Here is a 24283-nt window from a genome sequence, read left to right on the forward strand (position 1 = left end):
CTAGCACTGATGCATGATGAATTAGTCCAATCTCAATCTATACGTATATATACTGAAATTGTTCACACAATTTTAGTAATATTGAATGATCACTTTGATTGTTTTTGTATTCAAGGTTTGATCATGTCTCATTCAATAAGATTCACTTTATTTAGTTTATTGTACATAACATATCTTAAATTTCACAAAATTTTATCAATATTTCGCATTGGTCTTCACGTTACACAAAATGAAGGTGATTATAAACCACAATCAAATATGCACCCAAAGATCAATACAAAACACAGTTGCAAATATTCATGAATTTTAAAACATTTATATTAAAATTTATATATAGTAATAAACTATGATAAGTGATTAATCTTCTTAAACATCCCAACTAACAATTGAAGATTCAATATTTATAAATTGTTAGTACTGCAAACTCTTATATTCATTTTTTAAAAACTACATTTCTTCAAATTTAGAGATAATAAATAATTTTTGTATTGAATCTCAAACGGGAAACTAAGGCTAACTCAATTCAACAATATATTTAAGCATACAATTAATCACATATTCAACATAAAAAAAATAACCTATTATAAAATTATAGGCTCTTTTTAAAAATAAATTTTAAAGATAATAATAAGAATCTAGGAGTGTGAAAAGTAGACAATACTGCAGAAGGATGCAACTAATTGCATTTTGGAAAGGTCCACAATTTCACCATAAAGATGTAGTACTTGGACACAAATAACATATATTAGTCTCAGGAACAAACGTTAGTAAAAAATGCACAAGAAAATGAAAAGCATCACGCTTACCACGACGAAGAAGAAGAACGACGAAACCGAATAACAAATGAATGTGTGGCACAGTGGTGACAATGACGAACGAAAAGGTTGGCAACGTCGAAGCAGTGACGGTGACGTTCATGTTACAACTAAAGCAAAATCAACATATAGTTTTGGTTAGTTGTATAACTGAATCCATATTCCTTTTTAAAAAAAAAAGTTTTAAAATATTTTGAAAATTTTGTGAACTTTTATGCTTCGGTTATTTGTTAACTATGTCAAAAAAGTATATATGACTTCATTTTTTTTAGAAATAAGACCTATATGTTTGCGAAATTTACAAAAATGTCATCACTCATTTTATGTTATAGTTTTATCTAAACAAAACCTATCAAGCGTGTTAAAAGACTAATTTTGTACTAGTGTATAGATGAATGTTTATTATTATTATTATTATTATTAGTAGTAGTAGTAGTAGTATTAGTATTAGTATTAGTTGTACTTGTTATGATTCATTACTTTAGCGTAAAGAAATCAATATTAAAATAAAATTACTTATTTTTAATTAATTTGTTATAAAAAAAAAAGAAAAACATGTCTGCACAGTTCTGAAATTCACAATATGTTAACGGCAAGATCTCATATTTCACAATTAGAGTGTTCTCAATGAAAATATATTGTTTTAAATGAAACACCTTAAAAGAAAGAAGAAAGAGAATGATGTGCTGGTTTAAAATACTTTAAAATTTTTTAATCTTAATTAATAATAAATTAGAAACATTAAATCATATTATCAATTTCAAGATTAAAACTTTGGATATTGTAATATATACATAAACTTAATTCAAAATGAAGTATGTATTGAATAAACTAATCTTATGTATAAGTGTTGAGTTGAGAATATGAAAATAAAACTATTATGTTCAACATACTTATAAATTAAACTTCACAAACATGTTATAACACTCATAATTTAAAAGTAATAATAAGGTGCATAGAAAGTATATAAAGAGCTATAAGAGTTCTAGATAAAATAAAAAGGTTACAGAAAAATGTTGGAAATAGAATGGATAAAACATGTAATTATTCATAATATATTATAGTCATTTGATTAGTTGTTTGTATAGGAACTAATATTGCTATAGATGTTTCGATTCATCTTATGTTCTATAATTCATCATATTTTTAGAAAATTACAAAATAAAACTAAAACTACTCATGAACGAAACTCACATCTTATAGCAATTGAAATTCTTAGTAAACTATGATGTTTTGCTTCATGGTTTGTTAATTTATTTTGTAAAATAGATATACATTCAAGCTAGAATGATTCTGTTTAAGAAATAACTATTAATATTGTACTTCATGTTTTATTATTGTTTGTGAGTACAATTGTGACTGATGAAAATAATGTCTTAAATATCATTTATGTTAAGTTAGAAAGTGAGTGTTGATCACGGTATAATAGGGTATAATAGACTATAAGTCTATAACGTTTCTTGTTCCAATCAATCAAGATACTTTTAAGTTTATATTTGACTTTTCTTATACTTTCACTATGAGATTTTGGTTATATTCTTGTTTTGAAGTCTAAGTATACTTGAAGTTTAAAGGATATGACAGAGTGGTATATATGTTCTACAAATTTTTACATAGTGTTATTATTTTGTTATCATTAGATAACAGTCATGATTTTTTTTTCATTTTTAAGATTTTCTTACTATATTGTTTTTATCTTATTTTTTTAATAGTAGAGTGATTCCTGAAGATAAAGGTGATGTGATTTTGGTATCAAGAACTATGATTAATAAAAATTTTCTTAACATGTATTGTGGTTGTAGTTTAATTTTATTTGCGGTGGTTAATTAGTTTTTTATAAGAAGAATTGCTTAACACAAAGTTATCATTGAAACAAAAGACGCCTGTTGTTTTAAGAATTTCTTAACCATAAATGACGCGTTGTTGTTTAATAATTTCTTAACCATAAATCACGCATGCATGTACCATTAGAGTATTTAATTATTATTTGTCGAACACTTGTTTTGAAGAACCTCTTTAATTCATGTGTGCATCCTTTAATTATATATCTCTTTTTTAGTTGTTTACTGACGTGAGAATAATTCTCTAAAACTTTATTTTGCTAAACTAATATGTAGGTGTAGTTTTGCATAATTGGCCAATAAAAAATATCAATAGAATGACTTTGAAGAATTTTCTATGAAATTAATTCTTAAAATAGTTATGATAAAGTAGAACTTATTATTCATACATTATTATTTAAAAAAAAAATCACCTGAGAGAATCTCTCTCCCTCTTTATATATTTGAAATGTAGGTCACTGCATTGAATATTATAATATTTAAATTTTGTGAACGTGACGTGAAACTATATACTTAATATGGTGCAGCATATAATGTTTTAAGTGGTAGGTTTGACTTTTCATTTATAGATGTAGCAGGGAAAACTCTCAATTTTCAATTTTTATTTTTTCACATCTTAAGTAATTAAATAGTTTTTAATGGTGTCTCAATTGAATATGTTATATTTGAAGTTGAATTACACCAAAATAAAATAAATAAAACGCATACAATACAATGGATTTCTAAAATTAGGGAATTTTCTTATGGTTAAAAAAATCACAAAAATTAAGAAGATACAAACTTATAACTAATGAATAAAAAAGGAATAAATTGCTATTTAACCTAAATAGTTTTATAGTACATTTGTTTTGAAGTTACTATTTCTTTTGGTTTATTTTAAATTATCATAACTTAAGAGCAGTTGATGTCAAATATATAGTTTATAAACATTTTTCTTTCTCAATTTACTTTCAGTATCTTCATAAGATAAAATTAGGAAAGAGTCAATAATCTTCAAAGTAAAAAATATCTTAAAAAACCTTAAAAAAATAAAATTATGGGTAAGAAAAAAAAATTAATGTATGACTTATAGGTGAAAATATAATAACCTTAACAATCAGATTTATAAGAAGAAAAATTATGTAAATGTATGACTTATAGGTAAAGATGTATAATTATATTGCACATATAATTGATTATATTATTGAAAAATTATTGTTTTAAAAGACTAGTTACATACATAACATAACGGATTATTTTTTTATTTTTTAATAATAATAACAATAATAATAATAATAAATTAATAAAGTTATTAATTAAATTGCTTTACACTTATTTATTTTCAGTCTATTTTATCTACTTCATTAAATGTTCTATCCAATTTTATAAAAATAATTAAACTTAAATTCACTTTTTTAAACTTTAAATCATCTTAATTTGTTTTTCATTCTCTCTCGTTTTCCATCATTCAAGGAAAATATATATCATTACTATCTTTATTATTAAAACCAATATATTTAACTCAAAATATCGTAAAATATTATGATTTTACACAAATTTTCAATTCTAATATCACACAATATTAAGAATAAAAAAAATACTCGTGTCCACAAATATTTACAAATAAAATTCATAATGGATAATTAGTATTTGTAAGTAACATATAGTTGATATTTTAGTTTCGGTTTATAAATGAATTAGATACATATATCATATTACCTGTATCTACTAAAATCTATTAAAATTTAATTTATATTTTATTAAATTATTAAATTTAATTAAAATTAAATTTATATCTATATCTAATTTATATTATATTATATATTTTTTTTATAATTTTATATTAGAATTTATAAAATATTTTTTAAATATATGCGTATATCTACATATACCTATGGTTTTAAAATATATGTAAATATTTTTTAAACGAGTATTAGAAAATTAATAGAACAAGTAATAAGTGAATTTTTGTTGTTGAATAACAGTATAAATACTATATTTTTACTTTTTAGCACTAGTGCAGAAACGGCTTTTCACGTCCCCGAATAGACGTCCGTCCAACGAATCCCCAACGTATATAATTGACCGGTGGCATAATAGTAAATCTATAGATTTATTATTTATAAGATTTAAACCTAAGTAAAAGAATAAATTTCATTTAAAGTAAATATAATTAAATGTTTATTTTATTATATGTGTTGTCAACTACAACAACAACATTTAAATAAAAATGAATGTAATTAAAAATTAACATTTATTTATTCCAAATTCACTTTCATATGTTACATCTTTACTTTCTTAATTGAATAAGTTTTAATTAAAATAAAGCTCGATTAATATATATATTATATAGAAAGTAAAATTTTGTGGTTTGACGATTTATATAGTTTTATAAGTCTTTGAAAATGGTAATCTTGATCTGAAATTTAACTAACAATGATGAGTATCATTTGACAGCAGCCATATTGAGAGATGTAAAAATTCCTTGGAACAAATACTATACTATCTTAACCGGGTTTCTCGCCTCTTTATTAGTTATTTCAATGTTATATTATATTGCTTAACACAACAGAAAATTGAAGAGGTGAGAAGCATGAGAAGTTTAGCAATGGTGAAAAAGAAAATACAAACATGGAAGTGGGTGTAATGACGTTGCAATGTTTTATAAAGAGTAAAGGAGCATCTGTAGTGGTTATGAATGTCACGCATAACACCAAAAAAATATTAAAAAAAAGTCATGAATTTCACGTGGATGGGTGAAAAGAGTAAACAAAAGGACACCACCCAATTCAAATCAAGAATTAATAATGTTAAATTGAGGTTGCCCTGTCCCAACTTGGAACAAAGCGTTGAAAACCAAAACATTTTCTATCAAATCCATTTTTTACCAATATAAAAAGGTGAGAATGTTTAATTTCTAGTCATCTTAATAGAAGGTTTTATTTTATGTTATAATTTTGTAAAAGGTAAAATAATTTAAAATAAAAAAAATTTAAAAAGAGAATAGAGACAAAGTTCTTCATTGTTCTTTAGAATGACTCAGTCTTAACCCGTGACTCCATAATTCTTTTACAAAATTCAACACCCCTTGCAAACCACATGCTCCAACCACTCCTCAATAAATTATGATTATTCTCTTAAAAAAGAACATAAATTATTAAATATATACATCTATAATGAAATATATAATGAAGATACGATAAAAAGTAAATAAAACTGCGCGTTCTGAAAAGCCATTTGGTCTTGCCACGTGTTATTTTATTCTGCGGTTGCGTGAAGTGGTGTGTACTGCGTGCATCCTATCCTAGAACTTTCCTTGTCTCCTCATTTTCCACACGGAATTTCATTGTCGACTTTTCACTTTCAAATTCGTAGCACTCTACTCTTCTCTTAGTAATGTAAATGAGTTTTGTTATGCTATTGCCCAACATCATGAGTAGTTATGATGGTTTTAAATAATTCGATAAATTAACATTTCAAAACTTGTTTTAAATAACAATATGAATTTGGTCCTCATGTTTCTAATAAATAACTTTTTCCCATTTTCAAGAAAAAGACATTTAACCTCTTAGTGATTTTATTTAGCATTAAGATGGTAATATTGTCTCCTTCACACGTTATACTATATTGGTTGTTTGTTTTAAATTGATTATGATCATTTTACATTAAATTTCACGGAGGAATTTCATTGCAGCGAGATGGTAAAAAATTTCATTATTTCTTTCATATTTATTTTTAAAGAAAAACCTTATCCCAATCTTCCTATTTACATATTTATATTTAATAGATAAACATTTTTATCTTATCCTCGTTTGATAATGAATTGTATCCATCTTCATATTCGTATATATTTCATATTAAAGTACTAAATAAACATAAAATAAACAAAAATTATTAAATATGTATCTTGTTAGAAATAATTTGATATATAATTCAACGTGTCAGAACCATTAAAATCCAATCAAAGAATCGTCTTAATGGATTACATGTGTCAAGGAAGGGGATCTGAAAATCAGATGGTGGAAGGCAGGTGTGAGCAGTTGAGTGGTCGTTCGGTTTTGACGTTGGAAGAAAAACTCTAAGTTTTCAAAATTTCACGCCACTTTCTGCATGCACCGTTCTTCCCCAGATTTCTGAAAATTTCATTCTCTCCTCCTTATCTCTAAAAAGCTCTTACTTCTCTCTAAGGATTCTCATCGTTTCTTCCTCCGATCATCACTCAAGCACCATTTCCACTCTTCCGGTGTCAAGGGCTTTCGATTGAACCGATCGGTTTGTGAAGCTGAGCTGGTAAGTTCTTCTTTTCACTCAGCCGTGCGATTTTCTGGACATGCAAACCAAGTTCTGGTTTCATGTGTTGATCACTCTTTTAAAAATGAGTAGTTCTAATAGTGTTTTGGTTTTTACTTGGTTTAGTTTTAGAGATTTGTTGAGCGTTGAGGGTATAAGGATTTGTAGAGGTGAACCAGTAATCATACCTGTGAGCGTTCGGTCACGTTAGAGGTAAGGGAAGCTTATATAATTTGATTTTATTTCTCGTTTTTGAATGCTGGCATGCTTGTTTGATTGTTGGATGAAATATGAAGTATGATTGTACCATGTTTTGGCTGTATGAATGTATGAAGATAAATAATGCTGAGGAATGAATTAATAAGAGTATGAATTCTAAGTCTGTATTACTATGTGGAAATTGATGTTCGTCACTGAAAGTCATTGACCGTTCGGTTTTCTCGTGGACTTGGTTGGAACTGGATTCTTTCATTTGGATGGAATTCCAATTGAGGATCGAGCGTCTTCGTTTAGTAATATTTATATATAGGCGTTCAACCAAGGATATTCGTTCCTTGGTATTCTGTTATAAATTTATGTATATCTATATGTAGTTGTATGTTCATTCGTTATTGAACATTAGTTAAATGATATCTTATATTTATCAAGCCTTTATTCTATAAATTAAGTAGTGCTCGGTCTTACACCAAGCGCTCGTACTATGTAGTGCTCGGTCTTACACCAAGTACTCGTACTAAGTAAGTGCTAGGTCTTACACCAAGTGCTCGTTCTCCTTTCTATAATCTATCTTGATGATAAGAGCGTCCGTCCAAACTCAACAGTGTTCTCTCTTCATCGTGCTCGGTCTTCGACTGACATTCAGTTTTCTTGATGATAAACTCATAAATAAGCCAAGTATTTATAGCTTTCGTTTTCTTCATATGATTCCTTTAAGTACTATCATTTGATGTTTTACAGTGTCTGTATCCATTGGTTTCGGCCTAGAGTCTTAGTACTCGGCCTAGGCTTTACTGTGTTCGGTCTAAACGCTCATGAGTCAGCTCATTAAATTGGCTCACTTTGTGAATAACATTCGCTTCTATTAGTCCTTGTGAAATATTATTGTAATCAGTCTCTTCCCAACCCCGATAGTCACTCTCTCGGTTTTGATCCGTTTTGGAACTGGAAACCCCTCGGTCTCACTCCAAGTGTTCGATCTCGTTCGGGGTTGAAGATTTACGTTCGGTATTTGGTATCCTAAGGAATCTTTATTCAAATTGGTTCAGTTGAGGTTTAACAATGAAAGATGATGGAGTATGAGATGGATGTGACGTATTTGATTATGAAAGAGTATTCCGGGGAGGAATATCTCATGAATGAATATTGGAATTGGTAAAGTATGAATGTGGGCATGTTAAACTGGCGGTTCATCCTGATATTCCATTATTACTCGTTCTCACGTAGAGAAAGGTAAGTCATGTGTGGGAATGGCAGGAGGTCCTAGTCCTTATGGTTAATTTGGACAGATAGAACTAACCTCGGGTGACAGCTGTTGAGGGTATCCCAGTTACTACATCACCTGGGTGCACGAACGTCGTAGCTACACAGAATTCATACAGTCCGGATAGTCAGAGTCTAGTATTAGGCTTTGCATGAAAGAGTTAATGATTTTATCTGATTTAATTGATTGTGTGTAATATATGCTGATACATGAATTAAATTACATAAACTTACCCTATTTTTCTGTCTTGTCTGTCTTGTATGTTCGGTTGTTTGTCCTGTTGCAATGATCATCCGTGTGGATGTCAGCAAAAGGAGATGAGTTGCTGGAAGGAGCGCTAGCCAAAGAAAATCTGGTCGAGGTGGAAGTTAAGACCGAACAGTAGAAGTGTTCGGTCAGCTGTTGGTTTCCTTTGTATTACCGTTCGTACCTCTCTTGGCTATTTCTTTTGTAGGACCGTTCGGTATAGGTCTTTTGTAAACCGTTCGGCCTAGTTGTAGCTGGTGTGCAGTTTCAACTTCCCGTTGTATTGTAAGGTCGTTCGGCGTATCTGTACTGAATCTCTTTTGAAAGACTGAGCTGTAATATTATTAGATGTGATTATTCTATTGTATGGTTTTACACTATATTTTTGGGATGTTAGACAACGAAATTTAAAAAATATATATATATAATTAAAAATATGAAAAAAAATGAAAAGTCCTTAAGTGAACTATTTACGATAATGAAATTTGTTTTAATAAGAGGAAAAATATTTTAAAGATGTAAGTAAATTTCATAAGTATAAAACAAGTCAAACAATTAAAAGACAAAAAATGTAATAAGAAAAGTTATATATATATATATATATATATATATATATATATATATATATATATATATATATATATAAATATAAAATAAATTGTAGATACTTTACTAATTTAAATAAGACGAGATAATTATTACAGTGGGTATAGAAATGGGAACGGGAAGAGTGTGTACACACTCATCCTCGTCTCCATACTTGTAACAACCTTAAAATTTTACTTTCTATGGACACTTATATTTATATTTAACATGTTATAAGTCTCATGGTATAATAACTTGTCGATAACCTTGAAGGAGGGATGTTCGCGGATAGCCTATGTGTTAGGCCATCAAGTTTATGCGCATCGAGGACGTGCACACTTTTCGGAAGAGACAACAGGAGGAAGTTGCAACCTCTAATGGAGAAAGGAAGGATGAGAAGAAATCGATTGGTGGAGGAGATAAAGGGGACGAGTCTAGGCCCAAGGACCTCTCCTGGGAGTCTAAGTTTAACCAGTACACCCCTTTGAATGCGTTAAGGGAAAGAATCGTGGATGAGACGTTAAGTGCGGATCTCCTCTTCCGATCAAGAAGAAACCAACCCTAAGGAACATTGATGAAAAGAAACATTGTTAAAGCCATCAAAACCTTGAACACACTATGGAAGAATTGAGATAGGTCACCTTTAGAAGTACGTTAAAGTAGAGCAAACAGAAAGAAGTTTCCATCGAAAAAGAAGTCTCAATTTAGATATTAACATTTTTCAGTTGAATTTTTTTCATATTCATACAAAAGTTTTACTACTTATTATTGAAAGTAAGTTATTCTCTTGGTAAGTTATATAGTATTTACTAATAGGAAAGTCTTGAGCGTGAATATGTATTTGAGTATATTTATTCTAAATGTATAAAGTTGTTTCTGTATTTGTTCTTAATATTGAGTATGAAATGTGTTTGTTTATTTTATTCAAATAATACACTTATACAAGTATTTCAACCATGTGCACGGTTGTGCACTCAAAGAATCTTAACAATCTAATACATGTACTTTACCATATGTAAGTGATGAATATTTAATAATTATAATTTAAAATTATGACATTATCAAATATTAAAACAATACACACTTTAATTTCAAGTAATAAAAAAAATTGTAGGAATTTACTCTTTTTTATTCAATCTCAATCAATGAGTTTAACTTCATTTTTTGGAATCTCCTAAAAATAATATTTGAAAAATAATATCCATGATTAATATAATTATTTTAGAAAAGTGGGTATTAAATTAAGACAGTAATCATGACTTTGTTATGAACTCATCACATTAAATAGAAGTAGTTAAACCTATATCTAGCATTGTGAGTTTCAAAAGACAGTAAAATAAAACGTGCTAAATTTGGAACATATTTAATGAATAAAGGAAACAGTAACATCAAACACGAGAAGTTGCATTGGTAGGTTTACGAATTTATATACCTATAATGACATACTGTTTTCTCGTTTATCTAGGAAAGTGGGTTTCTACTCCTTCTTTTTCTATGACAAAAGAAAATATTGTTTTTTTTTAATTTTATTATTGTAATGAATGGTTATCGGTGATCGGTGATCGGTGGTAAACGGTGTCCTAATATGATTTTGGATTATGCCATATCGGTGCAATATGGATAACATGTCAGAACCGAGTTCAAAGTTCTCTATACATTTACAGAAATACCCTTTCTAAAATCTTTAAAAGAACTCTTTTACACCAACCTCACACATCCTAAATTGGATGAAGACCATCTATTTCCATCTTTAACTATTTATTCTATTTCATTGTATATTTTTATTAATGTTTTAAATATGAAAAGAAAAATATTTCTATGATAGAGATGTTAGAGTTAAATTATTTTAGTAAATAAATATGAATGTATCCTATATATATTTGTTTATTTATTAACAACAAACCGAGTAATAGAGTGAAAGAAATAAATGTTATTTTAAGTACTTATATAGATTAACTGATAGTTAAAGAACAAGGTGGCTCACACAATGAAAAATAACTTATAGTTGTTATTTGGATGACTATAATTGGTGTGCAGTGTTAATAATACTCAGTCCTCAATATGCTTAACCAAGATAACCAAAAGACATAAATATGGAATACATTAAACCATGTAGAAGACTATAATTTATTACCTAAGGATCATAATTGTTTATGCTTAAAAATCTCACAAATTGATCATCTAGTTGAACATACAAACTAAGCTTGAAAAGTAATATGCAATATTATATAATCAATTATGTCTTTATTTTTGCATTGTTGGTCCAAATTTGTGGTATAAATTAAATAACACAATATTATATTTGAAAAATTATAACCATTTTATGATTAGATTTTAATAAATTAAAACTTGAATTTAAAATGTTATAAACATATTTTCTCTCCCTGAAATCAAAACCCTAAAAATGTTTTGAATTGAATGACTTGTTAATTTTGTTTCACTACAATTTTTTTTATTATGATGTATAACTTTTGGTAAATGTTTTAATCACAACGAATTTGTCACTGTATATTGTGATTATTGTAGTAGTTAAAAAATATAGTGGATAAAAGAATGACTCGTTAAATGAATTGTGTTATTAATTTTAAAATGTTTGATAATTTGTTTTGTAAGTTACATGATTTGGCCATCATTTAATAATATATATATATATATATATATATATATATATATATATATTTTGTTATATATAATTTCAATTTAAATTTATTTTTTCATCAACTAAAAATATTCTATAATGTGTAAAATATTTACCAGAAAATAAAAAATAAATAAAATAACAAAGAAGTTATAACATAATTAAGTAATAGTCATACTCATCATTTAAAATATTAAGTTTGAATGATAAATTTATCAGTTTTAAATAATATTTAAACATAATAATTTAATTAATAAAACGACATACATTTATATGCAATTATTTTTAATTACAAATGTATTATTTTATCAAAACAAAATAGTAACATAGTCTAGTAAAAAAAATTACCAAAGTGAGATTAATTAATTGAAGTACTTTAAATTTATTTTCTTAAGAAACAATTTAAATTAAAATCATCTTAATTTTAAAATAGCTAATACAATAAATAATTTCATCATATTACATATATTGCAAAAGTTAAACAAAGGATTACGAAAAGAAATTAAAAACTACCAATATTAGTAATAAATAATGAAATGAAAAATTATAAAGAGTTGATAAATAAGGTAACGTAAAAAATAATTTGAAATAATGGATAAACAACTCAACCATTTTCAGTTCAATTTTTCTTTTTGTGAAAATCTTAAAATTTTATTTTTCATTAATTGTTGGGACGCCGCGTTTTCTTTTTATTTCTCTTTCCTACACTTAGCCACTGGACACTCATTCAACAATTTTCTGATATAAATTCCAATAATGGATACACTATGATTTGATTTAAGCAGTCTATTGAATCAGTCAAACAACTAGTTCCGGTTGAATTTTTCGTATCCTCTCTTATATGTGACATACTGAAGTTGTATTGAATAAGTCAAACTCCTTCTTGATTAGCTTAATTAATTACTATTAGGATATATAAGTTTTTATAAAACCACATTTTAACAGAAAATTAGATGACAAAATATTGTCATCTTATAAAACATTATAGTTTCTTTTCAAAATGAAAATCACTTGTTAAATTTGACTCTTTCATCAAATAATCATTTATAACTTTAACGAATGAGCTTGATAACATTCAACATGATATTTTTGTGTATTAATAATTCATATTAATTATTGTAAGACCCGTGAATTTTAGGAAGGTGGGACACGGTGGGTATCCACCTTTTCATTAAATTGGGGGAGCATTATTGAAGGGCAGAGAAGAAGCTGAGGAAAGGGGGTTTTCATTTTGGCATGGGAGAGGGAGCGGGAGAGCAGCAGGGGGAAGGGAGCCCTTCCTTCCTTCCGTTTCCAGCCAACCAAAGAGCACCGTGGAAGTTGCACCAAATTCAGAAGAGCTGAAAGGAGGATCGGAGGTTGGGTCGCGGTGGATGGTTCAGTGGCGCGGTGGCCGGTTTGGCGGAGATGGAGCAAAAAGGGGGTGGTTATGGTGATGGAAGAAGCTGGAAGAGGTGAAGGTGCTAGTCCGGGATATGGGGTTGCGGGTGCTGGACATAGTGCTTGGAGAAAACCAGGTAAGGGGAGCTAGATCTTTTGTTTAGTTGATGATGTATGTTGTATTTAATGCAAATCTGGGAAGAATGGGATGAATATTTGGGTACTGGTTTAGTTTCTGGGTTTCTGCAAAACTTGCAGAAATTCTGCAGAAATACCGTTCGTCCAATTTGATTTCAAATTGGACGTTCGTCCTAAATAGCTAACGTTCGTCCAAAATGGTTGAACGTTCGTCAAGGTGAATTTGGACGTTCGTCCAAATTATTCGGTAGTCGTTGGAGAGCGTTCGTTTGTGGACGCTCGTTCAAAGTTGGTGAAGTGAAAAGGGGACGTTCGTCCCATTTGCTATGCGCGTCCGTCCTTAAATCCAAGTGTTCGACATTGAGTGATTCGTTCTGTACGTGTGAGCGTTCGTCCAAACTGTTAGTTGGCGTTCGTTCAGACTACGAGCGTTCGTCCATGACTTCAACTTGTGAGCGTTCGTCCAAATGGCTTGACCAAGCGTTCGGCCTTAAATTCAGTGTTGAGCGTTCGGCCTTTGAGCGAGTGTGAGTGATCGTTCGTCCTTAGTTCAATTCTTAGCGTTCGTCCTTGGTTTCATCTGTGAGCGTTCGTACATTTGTCCAAACCGAGCGTTCGTCCAAAATGATCAGCATTGAGCGTTCGTCCAAACAGTGAGTGAGCGTTCGTCCGAATATATGAGCGTTCGTCCAAATAGTTGGCGTTCGTCCAATAGTGGAGCGTTCGTCCAAAAAGTGAGCGTTCGTCCTTAACACATTGATTTGATCGTTCGTCCTTAAATTGAGTGAGCGTTCGTCCTTAAATTGAGTGAGCGTTCGTCCAATAGTGTCCAGTGAATAGTGCTCGTCCAAATAGTATTTTACAAATATGTTGAATTTTAAGTTCCTTTGCTTTTAGATTGAATTATGTGTACCAATGTTTGGAATATTATCTATGACATGAATTATGTGAATGTATGAAATATGTTGGAATTGTTGGGATAATATGGTAGTATCTGATTATTCATAATTGGGGTTAAGGTTCAATGTAACAGTAAGTTATGTTATTTAAATATTTCGGTTACAATTTATGAATATATGATCAAAAGTGAATGATGAACTATATATGAGATGAAATGAAAGTATGAATGATTAAATGAGCGTTCCAAGGAGGAATGACTCAGAATTTGACTATTGAGATTTGTAAAGTATAATGTGGGAAGCTTAGCCGGTTGTTCATCCTGATGTTCCGTGAGTACTCGTCCTCACGTAGAGGGGGTACATCATGTGTGGGAACGGCAGGAGGTCCTAGTCCTAGGGTATCTGGACAGATAGGACTAACCTCGGGTGGCAGCTGATGACAGTTCCAGTTACTACATCACCCGGGTGCACGAACACCGAAGCTACACAGAGACTCAGAATTTTATTATTGAGAATTGTAAAGTATGAATGTGGGGAGCTTAGCCGGTTGTTCATCCTGATGTTCCGTGAGTACTCGTCCTCACGTAGAGGGGGTACATCATGTGTGGGAACGGCAGGAGGTCCTAGTCCTAGGGTATCTGGACAGATAGGACTAACCTCGGGTGGCAGCTGATGAGAGTTCCAGTTACTACATCACCCGAGTGCACGAACATCGAAGCTACACAGAATTCATTCTAGTCCGGACGAGTCTGTCTATGAAGTAACGAGTCGGTCTATAACGTAACAAGTCGGGGTATAAAGTAACAAGTATTGTAATGTTGGTTTACCATGTTTGGATGACTTTTGCATGTTATATGAGTGGATGGAATTATGGTTTAATGAATATGCTCTAAGTATGATTATATGACTTACCTATGCCATATGTATAACATGCTTCTATATCTAGCTCACCCTTGCATTGTTTTTGTTATGTGCTATTTGGGGTATGTTTCTTTGGCGATGATCATCCACTTGTATGGGAGCAGATGTTGTCGCGGAGTTTCCCTTGGAGCAAGAGCTGGAAGTTGCTGATGTTGCGGAGTAGTCTTCTTAGAGTTTCTTGATTGAACACTTGTAGTGTTTAATCCTTTCAACTGTTCAAGTATATAATTTTTCAGTTTCTGTTGTTCCTGAATGACTGTAATTTAATTACACATCAAAATTCTGACTGTTCTCTATATTTGAATGTTAACGTTCTTATTATATAATATTGATTATTATATAATCGGGATGTAACATTAATGGTATCAGAGCAGTTCGTCCTTAGGTTGGCCTTTGTGTTGTGGGTTGGCCGTGTCTTCTCTATGAAGACTTGGGTGTAGATGGTATGATTTACCATTTCTTTCAAGTCTATGTTGTGAGGTGTGTATCTGACTAGAAGTTTTAAGAACAGAAAACGTCTTGATAAGAGTAATGGGGGTGCACACTCATGACTTTTACCGTAGATGATTTTCCTTTCTTAATTCTGAAGGTTTGAGGTAAGAAAGAGTTAGAGTTTCAGTGTTGTTTCCCTTAGAAATTCCTGTCTTGTTCTTGTTTTGTGGTAGCATTATGTGCTCTATAGTAGTATTGGAATGCATATTCGAGGATAACTTGAGTTGTGTACCTTTATTGGAATTGGGTTAAGCTTTTGAGACAAGTTCTTGCCTTGAAGATAGGAGATTGAAGACTAAAAGTTAAGCTTCGGAGGATGAGTGAAGATATTGAAGTTTAGGAGTAAGGTTATGGATGAAGAAAATTTCAAGAAAACAAAGTCAGAAGGTCAGATACCGTGTATTCCACAAGAAGAGTTGGGTTTAAAGGTTATAATAAGATGAGCTTTGGGTAAGCACAGGTGTAACAAAGTTTGAGAGATCAGTTTAGTCCAGTGTATCAGTAACGTCAGAGGATAGAAGAAAGGGAAGTATTGGTGAGCGACGGAGTAGCATTGGGTGAGATTTGTAACATGGACCAATATATCAGTGATGGTTGGAATCTGAATAAGAGAAGTGATAGATGGTTTGAAGCTTAAGTTAAGAAAGAAATAAGTGGACCACGAGAAATCGTTATTTTGATAGGAAATAGAAGAAGAAGGGTTGTAGGAACAATGTGTAAAACATAGAACGGATTTAAGGAGGGTGTAATAGAAGCCGGATCTCCAAGTTGAGGGAACATAAAGTGTGTAAGGAGAATTGGAGTACTATAGGACTGTGAGTTGAATAACCAAATGGAGTGGTTAAGCATTAATCGCTATTGGATAATGCATAGTCAAGTTCAGAAGAATGTTTCAAGATTAGTGGTTCGTATAGAATAAATGTTTGATCATTGACTGAGATGAGAGATTTCAAATTATGAGGGAAGGAATACGTCAGAATGTCAGTTTGGTAAGAAAGTATTAGGTCAGAGAATTAAGAGCACAGTGGATGGAGAAGGGTTTTAGAACAGATGATAAAGGGTGGCTGTAGTATAAGTTGCTAAAGAGGGTATCGAGAATGATCAGAGGAGTTTGGGTTGGTTGAGATGTTTAGAGTTATGAAGTTACATGTTGTGATAAAGTTAATTTTCTTTGGGTATGGTTGTATGGTGATGTTCAGTGTTCGATTGAGTTTGATCAAGAGAGAAGTGGATGTTGAATGATGGATTGCAGAAGGCAGTGAGTTGGTAAGTTCAGATAAGGTCAGAGGATTGGTGTTGTGGGTTAAGAGTATCTTGAGGTTTAGAGGATTAAAGATATGGTTTGTATTTTGACGATTCCGAGTTGAAGAGGGCAATTCTTGAAGGAGAAGGTTTTAAGTTAATCTGGACGGGATGAGTGCAAGAAGAACTATGAGTGATGTGGCGTTTGTGGAGTTAATCTAAGGGCTCAAGTTTGAAGTTTATATGGAGTGGTTTTTGGATAGGGAAGGAGAACGAAGGTGGTGCATCAAGTAAAGTTGAGCGAAAGATGAAAGCAAGTGTTATGAGAATTCAAGATGTCTGTAAATTGCAAATGAAGAAGAGATGATGTTGTTCTTTCGTATGTTTGAGGTGTGATTCAAGGGAGGTTTGTTGTTTCAAACAAGTCCTCTAGTGCTTTATAGTCTTTAATAGAAGCTTCGTATTTCAAGAAGAAAAGGCACCGGTTATATATCAATTGCGGATCAAATTAGAAAGTGAAGAAAAAGGGGTGTGAGAATCAAAAGAGGTTAGCAAGGATATGTGAAAAAAAAAAAAGAAGATAAAACTTTATGGTGTAAAGGTCTGGTTGGTTTTCTGCAACAAGTATGGGATTTTATAACTTGGAGAAGTGGAATTCACTTTGGAGTGGGGTCTTAGGCGACACCAGTGTTCGAAATTTTTGAGTGGTTCCTGTTTAAGTCGTGCAGTGCAAGAGGAAGATGAAGGTTGAGTTAGAGCAATAATATTTTGGACTCAGTTTAATCATAGGGAGAACTACAAGGTTAAAGAATCGCAGAAGAGAAATAGAGGGCATGTTGGCATAGTCTAGTATAAGTCTTATCAATCAGGAGTGATTTCGGGCATGGTCGCTTTGTGGAGAAGAAAACAGTGTTGAGGAAATGGAATGACAAGGCCATTATGCAAGGGAAGAGTTTTCAAGGTTTTGTAAGGTTATATAGAAGTTCTGAAACAGGTTCTTCGAGGGTGATCTTTTGCTGGTTACAGTTGTCATGAAGGAAGTGTTCTTTTAAGTAAATTGGTGAGTAAGGAAGTATAAGTATCAGAGTAGCGCAGCGGATGATGGGGAGCATGTTATTGTCAGTAACAGGTATGCATAAAGAACTTTCAAAATTGTAGATTTGTGGTTGTGAGGGGCGAGTTCTTTGAAACAGTATTGGTGTTGTTATATGAGCATGAGTCGGGGGTGTTTGGTAATCTTCAAGAGCCAGAAGTGAGTTTAGGGGTGAAAGAAACATGTGTCAGGCAGGGAAGATAAGTGAGCTTTTGGTTGCAAGCTACAGGGTCAACTTTAAAGTGAGAAAGTGTTAATGGCTTTGGAATGAGAAGAGTGGGTCAATGGGCGAAGGAGACTATTTGAGTTGTGGTCTTGAGTTATAGTGGCAATCTAGAGGTAAGGTTATGTTAGCAGACGATCAAGAATAAGTATCCGTTGCTGAGAATAGATGATTTGATGGATCAACTACAAGGAGCTACAGTATTCTCTAAGATTGATCTGAAGTTTGACTATCATCAAATCTTAGTGAAAGCGGATGATGTGCAGAAAACGGCGTTCAAGTGCAACAAGTAAGGATAATATGGGAGAAACCTACCTAGGATTGTTCCGGTAAGCTTAATTTTCGAGGACGAAAATTTTTATTGTTGGGGAGAATGTAAGACCCGTGAATTTTAGGAAGGTGGGACACGGTGGGTATCCACCTTTTCATTAAATTGGGGGAGCATTATTGAAGGGCAGAGAAGAAGCTGAGGAAAGGGGGTTTTCATTTTGGCATGGGAGAGGGAGCGGGAGAGCAGCAGGGGGAAGGGAGCCCTTCCTTCCTTCCGTTTCCAGCCAACCAAAGAGCACCGTGGAAGTTGCACCAAATTCAGAAGAGCTGAAAGGAGGATCGGAGGTTGGGTCGCGGTGGATGGTTCAGTGGCGCGGTGGCCGGTTTGGCGGAGATGGAGCAAAAAGGGGGTGGTTATGGTGATGGAAGAAGCTGGAAGAGGTGAAGGTGCTAGTCCGGGATATGGGGTTGCGGGTGCTGGACATAGTGCTTGGAGAAAACCAGGTAAGGGGAGCTAGATCTTTTGTTTAGTTGATGATGTATGTTGTATTTAATGCAAATCTGGGAAGAATGGGATGAATATTTGGGTACTGGTTTAGTTTCTGGGTTTCTGCAAAACTTGCAGAAATTCTGCAGAAATACCGTTCGTCCAATTTGATTTCAAATTGGACGTTCGTCCTAAATAGCTAACGTTCGTCCAAAATGGTTGAACGTTCGTCAAGGTGAATTTGGACGTTCGTCCAAATTATTCGGTAGTCGTTGGAGAGCGTTCGTTTGTGGACGCTCGTTCAAAGTTGGTGAAGTGAAAAGGGGACGTTCGTCCCATTTGCTATGCGCGTCCGTCCTTAAATCCAAGTGTTCGACATTGAGTGATTCGTTCTGTACGTGTGAGCGTTCGTCCAAACTGTTAGTTGGCGTTCGTTCAGACTACGAGCGTTCGTCCATGACTTCAACTTGTGAGCGTTCGTCCAAATGGCTTGACCAAGCGTTCGGCCTTAAATTCAGTGTTGAGCGTTCGGCCTTTGAGCGAGTGTGAGTGATCGTTCGTCCTTAGTTCAATTCTTAGCGTTCGTCCTTGGTTTCATCTGTGAGCGTTCGTACATTTGTCCAAACCGAGCGTTCGTCCAAAATGATCAGCATTGAGCGTTCGTCCAAACAGTGAGTGAGCGTTCGTCCGAATATATGAGCGTTCGTCCAAATAGTTGGCGTTCGTCCAATAGTGGAGCGTTCGTCCAAAAAGTGAGCGTTCGTCCTTAACACATTGATTTGATCGTTCGTCCTTAAATTGAGTGAGCGTTCGTCCTTAAATTGAGTGAGCGTTCGTCCAATAGTGTCCAGTGAATAGTGCTCGTCCAAATAGTATTTTACAAATATGTTGAATTTTAAGTTCCTTTGCTTTTAGATTGAATTATGTGTACCAATGTTTGGAATATTATCTATGACATGAATTATGTGAATGTATGAAATATGTTGGAATTGTTGGGATAATATGGTAGTATCTGATTATTCATAATTGGGGTTAAGGTTCAATGTAACAGTAAGTTATGTTATTTAAATATTTCGGTTACAATTTATGAATATATGATCAAAAGTGAATGATGAACTATATATGAGATGAAATGAAAGTATGAATGATTAAATGAGCGTTCCAAGGAGGAATGACTCAGAATTTGACTATTGAGATTTGTAAAGTATAATGTGGGAAGCTTAGCCGGTTGTTCATCCTGATGTTCCGTGAGTACTCGTCCTCACGTAGAGGGGGTACATCATGTGTGGGAACGACAGGAGGTCCTAGTCCTAGGGTATCTGGACAGATAGGACTAACCTCGGGTGGCAGCTGATGACAGTTCCAGTTACTACATCACCCGGGTGCACGAACACCGAAGCTACACAGAGACTCAGAATTTTATTATTGAGAATTGTAAAGTATGAATGTGGGGAGCTTAGCCGGTTGTTCATCCTGATGTTCCGTGAGTACTCGTCCTCACGTAGAGGGGGTACATCATGTGTGGGAACGGCAGGAGGTCCTAGTCCTAGGGTATCTGGACAGATAGGACTAACCTCGGGTGGCAGCTGATGAGAGTTCCAGTTACTACATCACCCGAGTGCACGAACATCGAAGCTACACAGAATTCATTCTAGTCCGGACGAGTCTGTCTATGAAGTAACGAGTCGGTCTATAACGTAACAAGTCGGGGTATAAAGTAACAAGTATTGTAATGTTGGTTTACCATGTTTGGATGACTTTTGCATGTTATATGAGTGGATGGAATTATGGTTTAATGAATATGCTCTAAGTATGATTATATGACTTACCTATGCCATATGTATAACATGCTTCTATATCTAGCTCACCCTTGCATTGTTTTTGTTATGTGCTATTTGGGGTATGTTTCTTTGGCGATGATCATCCACTTGGATGGGAGCAGATGTTGTCGCGGAGTTTCCCTTGGAGCAAGAGCTGGAAGTTGCTGATGTTGCGGAGTAGTCTTCTTAGAGTTTCTTGATTGAACACTTGTAGTGTTTAATCCTTTCAACTGTTCAAGTATATAATTTTTCAGTTTCTGTTGTTCCTGAATGACTGTAATTTAATTACACGTCAAAATTCTGACTGTTCTCTATATTTGAATGCTAACGTTCTTATTATATAATATTGATTATTATATAATCGGGATGTTACAATTATACTTAGTTAAATGTTTATATTTTCCTCTCATAACAATAATAACATTTGTTCATAGGATATGTATTATATATATATATATATATATATATATATATATATATATATATATATATATATATATTGTAAAATCTTTTCTTCATGTCTGTTAAAATTATAAAAGTAAAAGCCATTTAATTTTCTTTTCAACGTAGTTCTTTTTAATAGTATATGAAGAGAGTGATCCACATTGGAAGCTCAGTAAAATAAGCACGATGAGAAAGTCGAGCTGAAATAATATTTTTAAAGGTTGAGATAAATTAGTTTAGGTTTAAATTTATGAAAAATCAAAATCGAATGTTAAAACAAGTCAGATTTAAATTAAAAAGTCAAGTATAATCAATTTAGACTTAAATCAAGTTAAATTAGTTTGAGTCCGGTTAAACTTAAATCAATTATGTTCAATGTTAAATTAAATGAACTAAACTCGTATCAATAGGAATTGTTCTGAATAAATTGAAATACAGTTTACCAAAAACAGCTAAGCAATTATGGGGAGAAGTTGTCGAGCATCTTTCTGCGAAGTTGTAACTTAGTAAAACAAAAGGGAGAGGAAAAGAAAGGAGGGAAAAGGGGTTCAGTTAATTACTTTATGTTTTTAAATTATATTTAACCTTATAATTAGTACGGATCATATAATTGATTATGTGAGTTTGTTTCCAAAACAATTTTCAAATATAGTTTATCATAATAAAATAATAATAATAATAATTGTTTTGCTTATGGGTCAATATTATTTGTTTATTATGTCTTGAGTGAATGTTTGTCTTTATATTGTTTATTATGAAATTTCTTTCGATCAAACTCGTATTTCATAGGTTTTAAAATGAATTTGAATTACTGATGGTCCGATCCAATTAATATTAATCATATTTTGTGGTAAATTAATTAACATTAGGTTTAATTATTCTGAAAGGTGATCGTTTATTTTGTATGTTTCAATCGTTCGATATCGGAATAATCAGTATGATTGTATTTACAAAGTGTTTAATCGTTTGGACTGTTCTACCTGAGATGATCAGACAATCATGTAGTATAATAATAAATAATTGATAAAAAACAAATAAAATAATATAACAATAAAGTTATTTTCTTAATATTTTTTTCTATTTCTCTTCAACCAAATAAGTTTTATTTTTACTTAGGTTTATTTCCCTTTTCTTCCATATTTTTTTTCTCTCTCTCATTCTATATTTCTTTGTTTTTTTTTCTAGCAAATGAACTTGTTTGTCCAACTTGATTCTACAACTATTTCAGTGGTAGCTATCACATGAACTTGTTTTAAACATGTGTTGCAGATAGTTGAATAGTCAAAGTTCTTTATATACTATACTATTTTCTTATCCGTCTCACTGGACCGCATTTACCAACCTTTTTATTTTACAATATTTGACTTTTTCATTCTATATAATAGATGCCGACCCATTTTGAATTGATCAATTTAAAATGTCGAACTTTGATGTTATATACGAAGCATTCTCAAATTAGGTCTTGTTTGTTTATCAGTAAAATATGAGAATAATACGAGAAGTCAAGACAGAGAGCTACAGCGAAATTTCGTGTAGTAACCTTCTACGCACTGTCGCATATTTGTGGACACGTGACTCAGAATAGTAAAATAATAATGTTTGTCCTTTCATGATTGACGTTATAAATTTAAGATAATTATTTTTTAAAATTCTTTTATTTTAATGTCTAAGATTTCAATACTATTGCCATTTGTACGAAAAATATATAATTTTTATTTTAGAAGTCACTTTTAATCAATTAGTTCAATGAATAATTATTAAAAGTAAGGACGTTTAAAATAAGCAGAAAATGTCATAAGATCGGAAAAAAAATATAACATAGTAAAATTCTTATAAGAAAATTATAATAACAACTTTATGTCAGAAATCTTGGAATGGAAATAATATAGTTTTTATATACAATTAACTAATACTAATTACAAGTGCATAGTCATGATTTAATGAAGAGAAAGAATAGTCAATTGCGCGTGACAATATAATACTACATTGAAACAATTGTATATTGTAACCTAACTTCCATTGAAACAATTGTATGGATTGAATGTGGACAATATATGAGTTTGCAAATAAAAGCTAGCACACTTAATTGGATTATTTAATTCTTTATCTAGAACACATTTGCCTTCAAACTTTGGGATTCCTATATTCAAATAAATGTTTATGTATAATTCAAATTTAAAAAGATTTCTTAATGTATATATTATATTATTAATTAAAAGCTATTATAAAGAAGATATATATGAGAAGTTTGGATTTTGCATATTTTTCGTGAGGAAAATTATTGTTGATAAGTTAATTAATTTAGTTTTTATTTATAAGAAACCATATTAATGTTTTGTTTATAAAAAGTGGTATAAATAATTTAATTATTATGGTGTTAACATAATATCAAATTTATAGCTATGTTTAATATAATTATATAAAATAAAATAATAAAATATAAATGTACTAATTGATTTTTATGTGTGGCAAAAAATTCCAGAGAAGGGGAAAATAACATGTAAAAAAACTCTTATTATATGCATGTAGATATCGAAATAGATTTGTTTTCATCACTAACATAAAACTTCATTTTTGAACCCCACAAGCATCAATATATATATATATATATATATATATATATATAAACTAAGAGTTGAATAACTGAAATCCTGAAATTTAGATGAAAAATATTAATGATATATGAAAAACATATTCAATCATACATATATTTGATTTATATTAAAATAAATGTTAAAAAATTATTTTTATCAAAATAATTTATAAATTGATCAAACTAATTTATAAGCTTTTAAAGTGTTATCTCGAAGAAGAATTTTTTTTTCATGAGTTGATTATTTTAACCATTTTAATTCTCAATATCTTTATGGATTTTTTTAAGAACCATAGGTAAAAATTGTCCCAAAATTCACATTGAGGATAGTTTTCACTTCTCGATAAGCTGTCAAAATAAAAGTACCGAGGGAAATGCATATGTTCCTAAATTGACTGTATTTCTTT

General features: G+C 31.5%; 2 protein-coding genes across 2 annotated transcripts; both read left to right on the forward strand.

Moving 5' to 3' along the window:
- Window positions 1–9552: 9552 nt before the first annotated feature.
- Window positions 9553–15471, forward strand: LOC128196130 (uncharacterized). Its single transcript, XM_052876000.1, has 3 exons — window positions 9553–9744; window positions 13094–13391; window positions 15317–15471. The coding sequence occupies exons 1-3, from the start codon at window positions 9553–9555 to the stop codon at window positions 15373–15375; spliced, it is 549 nt and encodes a 182-aa protein (XP_052731960.1). The 3' UTR covers window positions 15376–15471.
- A 1464-nt stretch (window positions 15472–16935) lies between these two features.
- On the forward strand, window positions 16936–21236 carry LOC128196131 (uncharacterized). The gene is made up of 5 exons (XM_052876001.1): window positions 16936–16970; window positions 17816–17917; window positions 18105–18198; window positions 18739–19036; window positions 20962–21236. The coding sequence occupies exons 1-5, from the start codon at window positions 16936–16938 to the stop codon at window positions 21018–21020; spliced, it is 588 nt and encodes a 195-aa protein (XP_052731961.1). The 3' UTR covers window positions 21021–21236.
- Window positions 21237–24283: the final 3047 nt, after the last annotated feature.

The sequence above is a fragment of the Vigna angularis genome, chromosome 4 (genome assembly GCF_016808095.1).
Source record: "Vigna angularis cultivar LongXiaoDou No.4 chromosome 4, ASM1680809v1, whole genome shotgun sequence".
Lineage (NCBI taxonomy): Eukaryota > Viridiplantae > Streptophyta > Magnoliopsida > Fabales > Fabaceae > Vigna > Vigna angularis.